The following is a 12,736-nucleotide window of genomic DNA, read 5'->3' as shown; positions in this document are numbered from 1 at the left end:
GTTTTAAAAAATGACCAAAACAGTAAGAGGGCTACTGAAAATGTAAAATTCAATTTTCCATGAATACCAGATTTTAGGAAATCATACTTCTTTTCTGAGTAGCAAACTAATTGTGAATATTTTGCTTTTTTGAAATACCCAAACCTGGACAGGTGCAGTACCCAGTTTGGACAAGCTTGAATCTTGACCTATCACCACTTTGTCCACCACCAGCACAGGTAGTTCTCCAAGGCTAGTTTTATTCAGTCAGATTTACCAGGAAGAAAATGCAGCTACAGAAACCCTACATAGCCACATCTGGTGCAGACCAGGCTCCTTGTCACCACAAGACAAGGCAGCTACTCCCCAGTTGTACCGAGGCAGATTGCTATCACCCAACTCCCTGAGGAGTGCTCCAAGTATGAAAATCACTGAATGGTGTGTGGCCGATCTAGCAGCTCTCAATTCTCTGCTCAGAGAAAGCAGGGAAATACTTTCTGCATAGAAAATACTTCCTGAGCTGCAAAACTTGAATGGGAATTTATAGCTACAAAGCTCCTGATGTACAAACCAAGCCAGAGAGAAAGGCTGCTCAAACCAACACTGAGATCCCACCTCCGTACATTGCCAGCCAAGGAACGGTCCTTCATGCCAAGCTCACATTTCCTAACTAGTAGCTTATCCCGGCCCCAGTAACGGTCCTTCATGCCAAGCTCACGTTTCCTAACTAGTAGCTTATCCCAGCCCCAGTAATGGTACTGGTAAACCTGGCGCTTGTGTTGATTCAAATATTCCTAAATATTTCTTTCAACTTTTTGATCTTCTGCAATTGAAAACTGCACTTCACAGTTTCCACCATAAGCTATTTACTTTTTAACTTGCAAATTATTTCGTTGAATTATGCACCTATTTTTTCTCATTCTTAAGCATGAAAAAAAAACAATGAAAATACAGTTTAATTGTTTTATGTAGGCTGTCTCAGCAGTTCTTGAGCAGAAAATCCCATTTTTATAGAGATACATTCAGTAAAAATGTATAAAATGGAAAATACACAAAAGTCACTCATATGCAGATTTGCTTTCACGTAGAGTAACTTAACTCTTAAAATACTCTGCAGTAGCTCTTTAAAGGTTAGGGAATTTTTAGTAGCATGGGCACATTTACTGGAAATTCTAAAACTTGCATTTTCCCTATATAAGACTTAGAAGCTTTCATCAAATTCCCTAATGCACAGTCATTCTTACTTTTCATTCATATTAAGAGCAGGTAGTAAATATTGAAAAATAATTTATAAATCCTAAATTTATTTCCAGAGATCAATTTTTCAATTCAGTGATGAAATACAGCATAAACCATCTGCAAATCAGCAGTCATGAAAAGAGAACTATTAGTATGAAAGAATCACTTGTGCAAATACTTGCTTTCACATTCAGTTACTGCCTAGGGTAAAGTCCATCATCAATATTTCTGTGAACAAGGAACGATTCTCCATGTACAAACGACATATGTTAAAACATAGCCTGATTTTCAGAGAATATTTGTCCTTGTTGCCTTTGAAGGAAAAAAAGGGAAGCCAGCCTCTTAACATATGACAGCTGGGATCCCCCAAAGTGGAAGAACCGATTTTTCTAACAAACATGGACCTGAAATGAATGCTTGTACTTTCCTCTCCTCAACCTGAGGCTGTGGCTCCTACATCTATTACAGTCCATTTCCACATATATTCTAGAGAGGAAGGTCTTCCTTCGCAGCACTGATTTGGTTTCAGGTCCATTACACCCAGGCACAGCAAAAGCATTCAGAATATTTAAGAGAACTTCAAATGATGTTGCCAGAGAGGAGCTTGCAATCTCCTGTTAAATCACTTATGCCATCTGTCCAGAATTTCCTCAAGAAATTACTATGAAAGCATACAGCCAAGAACATAACAGCATCCCCAGAATTCTTTGTAGATGTGTTCCTAATGTTCAGGATAATTATCTTCTCAACAAGGCTCGGTAATAATCACAGACTTTTCCTTAGGTAATTTAAGAACTTCATAAATGGCGAAGACATTTCAGTGTCTTGGTCTGTATACAGATGAAAGCCATGATCATAGAAAACTCTTACAAAAATCTCTCTTCAGGGAAAATGAGAAGAGTTTGCTACATTTACTAAATAATTTAGCAGCTGCATTCCCTCTTTTTTTTTCAGGGAAAGGAACAGGTACATTTTGGCAGAGATGCACAGTGTCAATTTGACTCAGTCGTGCTCTGCCTAACAGGCTCCTGGGTGTCAGGATGAGCAGCTACAGCCTCCGTTGGCTTCTCACCCGCGGTCACCCCCAGGGCTCAGCATCCTGACTGCCTCCACTCAGCACCTATGTTATGCATGCCTCAGCAGTAGATGGCGACACAGCATGGATTACAACTATGGCAATAAGCCAGGCTTCAAGACCTGTGGTTTCTGTCACATGTGTCCACCGGGATCTAGTTACATTAATGCAAGTGCACTTACATAGGATGGAGCTGTGGTTTCTGTCACATGTGTCCACCGGGATCTAGTTACATTAATGCAAGTGCACTTATATAGGATGGGCTTTCTTGAAAGAAAAAGATTAACAACCTCTCAGAGACAGCAGCATTCCAAAATATTGGCAAAATATTGCAGTTGGCAAGTAACGTTTGCTGAACTCATTTGACGTCTGCCTGAAAATTGCCCATGAACAGTTAAGCAGGGTTCTCAAATGTGCTCATTATCTGGAGGATTATTCTCGATGTGCAGTTAGCTCATAAAAGGTTTGCTAAGAATACTCGCAGTCTGTATCAGGTCAATTACTTACAGAAGTTACACAGTACTGCTTCTGTGCTCCAGCTGGGTGGCTTCTCTGGCTTGCACAGCACGAGCTGTGAACAGCACAATTAAGTGCACAACTTTGAGTCACAATATGGAAACACAATGTTAAACATTTGCTTTTTACAGTCATCTACCCTAGCAAAGCTTGAGCCTTTGATTACTAATAATATTACAGCCAGGTTGGGAAAAGGGACAGATTAAATTAAAACATTTTTAAAAACAAAGGTCTAAGAGCTTAACATTGCTGCTGCCCTGCTAAAACGCTTTCTTTCACCCCACAGAACAGAGGAAAGGAGATAACACTTCCCTTTGTCTTTGCTAATATCCCCAAACATGACATACCCTATCCCAACAGACAAAATCCAAAGCTGATAAAAGCTTTCCGCTGTCCCTGTGACAACCCATATCATGCTGTTAGAGGGTCTTCAAATTTCAACACCAAATTCAAGATCATCATGGCAAAACTGAAAAAAAATAACTAGTTATCCTTACAGCAACAATATCCTGAATCCAGTATCAGGACTAGAAACACAATATATTAAAGAATTTGCTACACACCTTGATATTTAAAGCGGCTTTTGATATATGTACTATTGACTAGGTTAAAAACATTCTGAAGAACTTCTGGGCAAACTGCTAAAGGAACTACAAGAATGTGTGGGCATTGAAGTACGTTCAGTTGTTATTTAGATGAAAGTAGTGACCTTAGTTCACATACTTTATTCCTCCTCTTTTCCAAATATGTCGTTAACACAAAAGTTTTAATGCGCTATAATTTGAGCACATTAATTTTACACTCTAATTTCATTCCCTGTAATTCACATCCTTGATACGCAAGTCCTGCATATTGTGTGGCTGCGGAGTTTAGTTTCAGGTCACAACACATGAGAAGGAAGAGGTTTGTTGTCACAGACTTTGATACTGTGAATAATTTTGCAAGATGCCTTCAACACAGAGTAACTCTAGGAAAGTCTGAGTTAGGCACTTGTGAATTAGCATCATCTTTAATAACAGAATTTGGTAACCTCTGAAATTCTTGAGCGCTAAATCATCACAAAATGCTTATTTTACTGCTTAGCCCATGTTTCCCTGCCTAATCAAGCTACGTACTTTCTTGCTTGTGCAAGATAAACATTATTGGAATTACTGTGCAGGAACAACGTTACCAGAAATAAATTGTAGGAGCATTTGCCCTGTGGCCAAAAAAATACACGACAGCTACTTATTTAACCTCCTCCTCTGCGATCCTACAAAGAGAGAGATCCGTCCTGAAGGTGACAATCTCGGCTAAAATAGCAGACCAAGACTCCTCAGCAAATTTTGCTTTGTATTTGCACTATTTGCCAATTTTGTTTCGCTATTTTCTTCCAAATCTGTTCCCAAATATATAGAAAAAAGCTCAAGTAAAGGAAGAACATGAACTTCAGTCTTCACATCTTCACCTCGCAGCAGAGTAGGAATAGCAGAGACACCCATCACAGGAAAGGAGGGAGCAGTCATTTTGGTTTTCCCCCCTCAATCTTCCTAAAAAATAATTAAATTTAAAATTTTGCTTGTCAGGAAAACTACAGCCAGTTCACTGGTAATGACTTCACCTGCACTTTGCTTAAAAATTACTGCAGGGATTGTGGAAAACACTCCAAATCAAAGAACTCATCTAAACTCTTATTTTTCTTTTAAAAAAGCAAAATAAACAAACCAACTAACCCAAACCAAACACACAACAGAAAAAGATAAGCTTATTTCAAGAGACAGCTATCCAAGGGTTAATACAAGAAATATTCATTATCTGTAGATTTCATAGCTGAGCAAAAAATTCCCTACACTACCTTGGAATCTTTCTTCAAAATGGTGTAAGGCTTTTGCTGCTTCTAAGCCTTTCAGAGCACACAAGATTGGACATCCCAGCCATGACATTGCTGGACTGAAAAGCCATTTTATGTAATTTTGCTGTTTGTAAGAAGCACTGGTTACAATTTTCTTTTCCTTCACTTATCTGTGCAGTATTCATGGTAACTAATGCACCTGCCTTTATCAAAGAAAAGATGTAGAAGAATATGTTTAGAGAATGCAATATATAGTTTCCCAAGATAAGTAATCATATGCAGAATATTAGAAGTATTTGTGAGACCTTAATGCTGGAGTCCATTAAATACACTGACCCACATAGCTCTCATTCTATATTTCCAATCCATGACTGCTGTATTTCTTTATTAACACTGTCTTCTAGACCTTACACTCTTATGTTTTCATTATGTTACGGCATTTCACGCTTGGTATTTTTCTCCACTGGAGTTTCCAGTGAGGGGGGTTATCGGAGACCTTCAACAAAGCCAGAAAAAACAACCACCTACCAGATGAGGGATGTGTTTTGCCTCAGAACTGCGTCCCAGTGACCCCAGTGGGCTGTTACAGCAGGACAGATCCCTTCTGCAGACATTAGTAGCATTTGTGTATATATTTATCACAACTGTATTTATTCACAAGGATGCACGTGTGTGTGCCAAGATCGTCATGTTCTGCAGCCCTATGGGGCAATTAAAGGCCTCACATATACTGCTCCCAAACGTTTACTGCTGCTGCTTGGTGGGAATAGATCACAAACCCCAAGTCCTGTGACAAGTAGCAAAGGAGTTCACATTCACCCACTACCTCATGAAATTGCCCCGGTTATAGGGCAAAACCGATTGAAATGGATAAAGCCCTGAAACAGGCCACAAATTCATGTTCTGCTGTTTTGTGGGAGAGGGGTATGTGGATTCTGGTCATTAAATAGCAAAAAGCGCATGTAATGAAGCCTAGCAGGACAGTGCTGGCTATAAGACTCTATAAGGAGACTATAGTCTGTGTATATTTAGCAAATGTTAAGATTGTTTCTCTGTTTTTACACCTCAGTGTGATATAGTGACGTAGGGTAAGAGTCCTCTAACTCTGATGGCCTGCCTGGGGGGGTCTGTCTGCACAAACCCCGAGCAACAGATCACCTGGCAGGGGACCCTGCCACGGGGCTGCACTCTCATCTGCTTTTGGAGAAAGGAAAAAGAGACCATACATATCCAACACACAGGAGGCATGGGCTCCTTAAAAGGCATTTTGATGTAATCCAAGCAACGTGTCAAAGTGGTGTGGAAACAGAAAGCACATTTCCAAGATAGGGCTTCTATCTTTTTATCTGAATCCATATGTTTTGTTCTATCCAACGTAAATATTAAATATTTCAAAGACTCTTGTGTAAAAGCTCATTTGTTGCATGATTCTACTATCCTGTAGCTCTGAAGCAATGGCAAAACCCAGGAATGTGGAGCCCACAGGCACTCTGCAGCTACTGCCGTGCCTTGGAGGAGTCAGCACTGCTCGAACAGGCTTAATGCAGCTTGTCTCATTTCCATGAAGTGATAATAAACAGAACTAGTTCCCAAGAAACATGCTAAGAGCAAAGGAAGCTTCAGGGCTGGTACATTCCCCGGATGCACGGAAGCCTCAAAGCTCCCCAGTGCCAGAGGCAGGACTGGTGCAGCCGGGAAGGGCTGCCCGTGCAGGAACCCTGGCCGGGCAGGCAAGTGCTCTGCATGCTGGCCAGCAAAGTGACACTGTCAATAGGCTGCCATCGTGATTTATCTTACACAGCATACAAATGAAGTTTGCTCGTGAAAAGTAAAGACTGGTTTGTGGGAGAGAAGAAGGAAACCAACAGGAATAACTGAAATGTGTTAATTTATTTCTAGACTTTTATGGAGTCTACTCGGGCGCTGATCTTTACATGGGTAAGACAGCATATGTATCTCTCTCTCTCCCCTGTACCTTTACCAATCAGTCCCATTATGTCTGATTTCCACCAAAGCGTGCTCTCGTTAGCTGAGCAGACATTAACAACATTTAGACCGAATGGGATCTGTAGGTATTCATGTCCATGGTTACCACTGATGCTATTAATCCTAAAATAAGCTACATTTTAATTCTTTAAATAATTTTAAAATGTTCCATGGCGTATTTTGAAAGATTGTCCAAAAAAATGCTAAGAAGCAAGAAAACACTAGAAGCCAGAAAACTATTTTCATGTACCTTTAAAATTACCTAAATAGCCACATGGTATGCATGCTTAACTTTTTTATATATCATCACCTATGAGAAATTATCAATCATAAAGGCATTACTTCAGTTATACTGCTATATTCTAGTACACTATTCTTGCATTGTGGTACCTCATAAGAAGAAAAAAAAGGTTATCCAAGAAATGCATTAAGACACTTAGCTTATTAACGGCCAGTCATATTTAAGCTCATTTTTCATGCCCTAGGCTGTTATGATCTAGCAACAGAAAATTTTTCTTCATATTTTTCAGAAATAACAGAAAATTCCAAGAAATGGAAGCCGGTGCTAGTAAAAGAAGAAAATTTGAGTATCATCAGGGTTGATAGCTCCTATTTGAGATCCATGAATGATTACAGAGTTACTTTTCTATATCGAACTTTCAAGTTTCATTAATAACATGCTGCCTCTCTGGGACACAGGTGCGCTCATGGTACCAAGGCTATTTATTCATCATACGGAATAGAAGAGCTAGAGGAACAATGGCTTCAAAGGTCTCATGCTTATACGTTTTGACAGTAGTTTGTTGGGCAAGCGCTCTTTGGTACTTAAGTATAACTCGCCCTACTTCTTCCTACACTGGCCAGAGACAGCTCAGTAGCATATCTATAGCCAGAAAAAACGTTTCCTTTGGCAACATAAGAACTCGACCTATAAATCCACATTCCTTTGACTTTCTTATCAATGAACCCAACAAATGTGAGAAGAGTATCCCTTTCTTGGTCATTCTTATCAGCACAACTCACAAAGAGTTTGATGCAAGGCAAGCCATTCGAGAAACATGGGGAGACGAGAACAACTTTAAAGGAATTAAAATCGCCACGCTATTTCTTCTCGGAAAAAACACGGATCCTGTGTTAAATCAAATGGTAGAGCAAGAAAGCCAAATTTTTCATGACATTATTGTGGAGGATTTTATCGACTCTTATCATAACCTCACTCTCAAAACATTGATGGGGATGAGGTGGGTAGCAACATTTTGTTCAAAAGCAAAGTACGTTATGAAGACAGACAGTGATATTTTTGTAAATATGGATAATCTTATTTATAAGCTGCTCAAACCTAACACCAAGCCAAGGAGAAGGTACTTCACAGGTTATGTTATAAACGGAGGACCGATACGAGATGTTCGCAGTAAGTGGTACATGCCAAGAGATTTGTATCCCGACAGCAATTATCCACCTTTCTGTTCAGGCACTGGCTACATATTTTCAGCCGACGTAGCGGAACTGATTTACAAAACCTCCCTTCATACCAGACTTCTTCACCTTGAAGATGTGTACGTTGGACTCTGTCTTCGGAAGCTGGGCATTCACCCCTTCCAGAACAGTGGCTTCAATCACTGGAAAATGGCTTACAGCTTGTGCAGGTACCGCAGGGTGATCACAGTACACCAGATAACACCAGAAGAAATGCACAGAATTTGGAATGATATGTCCAGCAAGAAACATCTTAGATGTTAAGATTTTTACACATGTAAATACCTTTTTTTAAAATTTTGGTTCAGTGTGGTTATTTTTTGACAAAGTGATCTGCTGATTTAGATTAAACTGTGGAATATTAACTGTGAGAGGATTTTTAATAACTGATTTTTCATTCTCATTTTGACTACTGGTTTACAGACTTCAGGCTCTTTTCATAAGGACATTACATCAACTGAAAGGATCTAGAGTCAAATCTCAGATTTTGTATATTATCCTCTATTACACATATCAGCGCCTGCATCTGTATGTAAAAGGACAGTAATAAACTACCATGAGCTGCTTAACAGTTCACGCCCCAGCCTCTGAGATAAGACTCAGGCCCTAAGAAATGAAGAATTACAAATATACTTTTATTCCTTTTTTTGACACCCTACAAGCATCTCTATTTAGAGCTTTGTTAATAAACTGAGTGGTATACATTTGCACTGACCTTATATACCTATGTTAACAATTATATTTTACAGTATAGTGTGTGCAATTCCCAAACAGCTTATTGGATGGCATAATAGCAGAATTTAGACAGGTAAGAACATCAAAGTCTCATAGGCCTTAGAAACAAACCCACACACTGAAGTATATTTTTATCCACCAAATTGTATTCCTTTAAATTATTTCAGAAGATACCCCCTTTCTTTCTACTGCCTAAAGTAGCCCCTGAAAGATCTAACACAATTTTAAAGTTAAGTAGAATCTGTAGGTGAAACAAGACAGGAGAGATGTATGAAAAACTATCTTAAAAATACATGATAAAAGTATGAATATCTTTTAACTTTTAATTTCAAAGCAAGTGCTACGTTTCTCATTCATATCAATGGATCTCTCCATTAAGCGTCTTGCATAGCAATATATAATCATACTGAATGATAAAAGTGTCAATAAGCAGCATATTTCTTCAACATCAGTCAGTACACTGTTTACTTAAAAGTAAACACAAAAGCAGCTTTTTAAGGGTAAGCTCTACTTTTTGCTACATGAATGAGAATCTCTATATGAATGAGATTCTACCAGATTTTTAATGGTGTAGAAAAGTAGAATTTTGTCCAATAAAATAATGCAATCAATTTTCTGTTGACTGGGCAACAAAGTACATAGCAGTTATGTACAACATTCACACAAAAATAGAGGGCTTTTAAGAATCACCTATTAGAGAAAAGCAAATTCTAGCCTTTGGTACAAATTTGCAGTTCCCAGGTTGCTCATCACAGAACCAATACTCATGGAGATCTCGCTCAAGAGATCCCCAGAGCATGCGACAGAAATCAAATACACAAGATTTTATTCAAGCTTCATAATGTGCTTATGTGTTTTGAATATGAATGTTAATGAAATGTCATGAAAATTATTTCCTGGGAAATTAGTCGATAAATTCAAGCCATCTCTATTCAGCACCACCTTCTAACAAAGAGCTAAAATATGACATTGCTCAGCTAATAACTTGGAATGAAGAATTCACAGACAACTTACAAAGATACAAAACTCACCAAATATATTATTAGCTGTAGATTACTCACACCATCCACAGCACACACAAAAGTCTCACTCATTTCAGCTGGCGTTATGTATAACGCATGAAAAACTGGTAAGTCTGTACATTATTCAGGATGTCTATAAAGTTGTCAGAAATTAACTGAATAAAAATTTATAGGAAAACTCTGACATGAATTTGCCATAGGTGTACATAGCACTTTACAACACTAACAGAGGAATGAAGATGCTTGTTTTGCAGTATCATGACAAATTGTTAGTCTTATTCACAGATGCAGCACTATCATTTTGAAAGGAACTACCTGTAAATAAGGTAAAGCGTACCCGGCCTTCAAACCACAGCATTAGTAGGTGTCTCAAAAAAATCTACTTCAGATGAAAAGGTAAAGCTACACAACAGATAGCCCAGGAGTTACTGCTAATCAACAGGAGCTTGTGCATCCTTTAGAAATGAAAATCAGTAATTTTTTTAATATAAAAATACTGAATCTCTTGCAGCATAATTAATATTTATCCTTCCCTAGTTGACCTAGTCCTTGTTAAAATTGCTCTTCCTGTCAAACTCTAATGTCTAGCTAAACAAGATACAACTAATTGCATAGATGAATATGTAACACACACACCCCAGCTGGGTGAAGTTCAGCTTTCCTTACCCAGTCCCCAGAACATGTGGTTTAGGAAGGGAAACGAGGGTGGAATTCACCCCCAGCCCTCGGGTAAATCAGACAGCATAGATGCCATCCTACTGGTAAAACGCTTTGTAATAATTTCAACCCTCAGGCTGCAACCACTTCTGCTATCCCTCTGCACTGTGCAGTAATTTGGGGTTTCTGAATCCACAACTGAATGGATTTGGTGGCCTTACTTCTCCTGATGACACTTCTGTGGCCTTTGGTTAGTGACCAGGAGGACTGCAGGGCTCCCAATCCAGATACCTCAGGGCTCGAGTAGCATTGTAGGCTTGAATTTTTCCCAGTACAAAAGGACTGCATTAATATTTGGAAGGTACACCTTGAAAATAGTATCTGAAAAAATGTGTTTCCTGCCATTTATAAATATGTAGATCTTCAACAAAAATGTAAGTGTTCATCTTGGAACTGATGTACATATTTCCAAGGCATTTTCTTCTGTATTCAGCTGTATATATGTGTAGAGTCTGCTTGCTACTTAGTGTTCTGTTATGCATGGAGCTGTTAAGCATTATATTTGTCCAGTGTTTCAAAAGCCTTAAGCATGTGTGCCCTAACTTTTGAATGTACAAGATATTTTTTCTTTTATTGTCAAGTGAATTTAAAAGAACACAACAAAAGCCTAATTTTCTACTTCTATTACTTTTCTGATAGTAGATTTCACTAGCTTGTTACACTTACATAATAGATGTATTATTTTCTCTTTGCTCAGAAATTGGAGTATTGCAACCTGGAGCTAGAAAGGGAGCGATACATCTCCTCATAGGGACAGCTTACTGTCCCTTCCACCCAGTAGTATTTGTGCCACGTGGGGTACTGTTAACAAACGAGTGTTTGCACTGGGCTTCCTTTAATCAAAAGAAATATTTATGTTACTTAAAGGTCATATTGTTTCACTAGGCATGGGACAAATGACAACTTTGTTAAGACGTGCTGGCTTCTAGTCACTTCAAAAGTCTGTGACTATAGTCACATTTTGATTCCAAAACATACATAAACAAAGCACATTGAGCAAAGAAGCTAGGAGGAAATGCCTCTCTTTAGGAGGAGTTTTTCACAAAAGCGTTTTTTTTGCTAAAACCATGAGAGTATTTAAACATAAGTCTCAAGTTTCATTTTCCATCTTTCTTAACAATAATGTTAAGTATCAATTTTGATTCTTTATTGGGATTTTTTTTTTTTACTTTATAATGTAGACAGCAATGGCAATTTGTAAATGAAGAGTGTAATTAACTAGAAAAGCTTGTCAACAGTAACCAAACTTTAGGTGTATCATTATATATGACTGGCTGTACTTATGTATTTATTTGTCTAAATTGTATATATTGTTTTATCTTAGTGTCTGTAGGAGTGCATTCTTTTAGATTAAAGTATTATTTACAGTTTTGTGGGGTTGCCAGCAAAGCTGTTAATGAAGATACTATTTTTTTTGTATCAATGTCAAATAATAAAAAAAAATTAAGAACAAAGTCAAATGAAAAACTGAAGGAGTCCTGTACAGTTTTCTTCTTCACTTCTTTCTAGAAATTTAAATGGTATTATCTGAAAATACCAGTGAATAGGCTCATTTGTCATAAGGAAGAATATTGTGCTGTAAAAGCAGATTTAAAAAAAAAAAAGGAAAAAAATAAACACAACAAAAACATTGCTTTCATTCAATATTTGTGCAACACCTTCTTCAAGCTGATGTCCGCACTGATCAGGTATACTACTTCATTTGACTCCAAAGACTTAATATTAAAACAGCCATGGCAATATCTGGCAAATTAGCAGATGGGCTCCTCATCTGCTTTGCCTGTTCAGCTGCCTTGGCATCTCCAGCTAATGAGACCAAAGTTTGGCAGTTCTAAAGTGGCAAAGCTGTTTGACTCCCTCAGCCCCGCAACATGATTCTGCTGCTGCCTCCGTGGTACCTTAATGCCTACGCTTGCAGCCATCAGAAGCTACACACAGAAGAAAGAGAAAGCACGAATGTCCCAAACCCCACATCTCGTAAAACCACAATAAACTCACTTTGCTGTGTGACTGACAGGAGGGTACCTATACGGAGGGAAGAGGTGTCCTCCCCCCGCCTCTTAGAGCCACATGCTGACCCTGACAGAGCCTTTTGCATCCCCAAGTCCCTGCAAAAGCACCAGAAAATAAATGAAGCAGCACAATCTGAATATACCCAGA

The 12,736-nt window shown here is 38.5% G+C and overlaps 1 protein-coding gene across 3 annotated transcripts in view; it reads left to right on the top strand.

The window, feature by feature from the left end:
* Positions 1 to 12,044, top strand: part of B3GALT1 (beta-1,3-galactosyltransferase 1) — a 124,053-nt gene extending 112,009 nt beyond the window's left edge. For 2 of the 3 annotated variants that reach the window (XM_068407827.1, XM_068407828.1), the window contains exons 3-4: positions 6,540 to 6,578; positions 7,157 to 12,044. In XM_068407827.1, coding sequence (XP_068263928.1) covers positions 7,386 to 8,366 — 981 coding nt within the window. In that variant the 5' untranslated portion in view covers positions 6,540 to 6,578; positions 7,157 to 7,385 and the 3' untranslated portion in view covers positions 8,367 to 12,044. The remainder of the gene's footprint in view (positions 1 to 6,539; positions 6,579 to 7,156) is intronic. The other variant, XM_068407826.1, reaches the window with a different exon arrangement.
* Positions 12,045 to 12,736: the final 692 nt, after the last annotated feature.

Source organism: Nyctibius grandis, chromosome 9 (genome assembly GCF_013368605.1).
Source record: "Nyctibius grandis isolate bNycGra1 chromosome 9, bNycGra1.pri, whole genome shotgun sequence".
Classification (NCBI taxonomy): Eukaryota; Metazoa; Chordata; class Aves; order Nyctibiiformes; family Nyctibiidae; genus Nyctibius; species Nyctibius grandis.
This window is presented reverse-complemented; position numbering and strand designations above follow the sequence as displayed.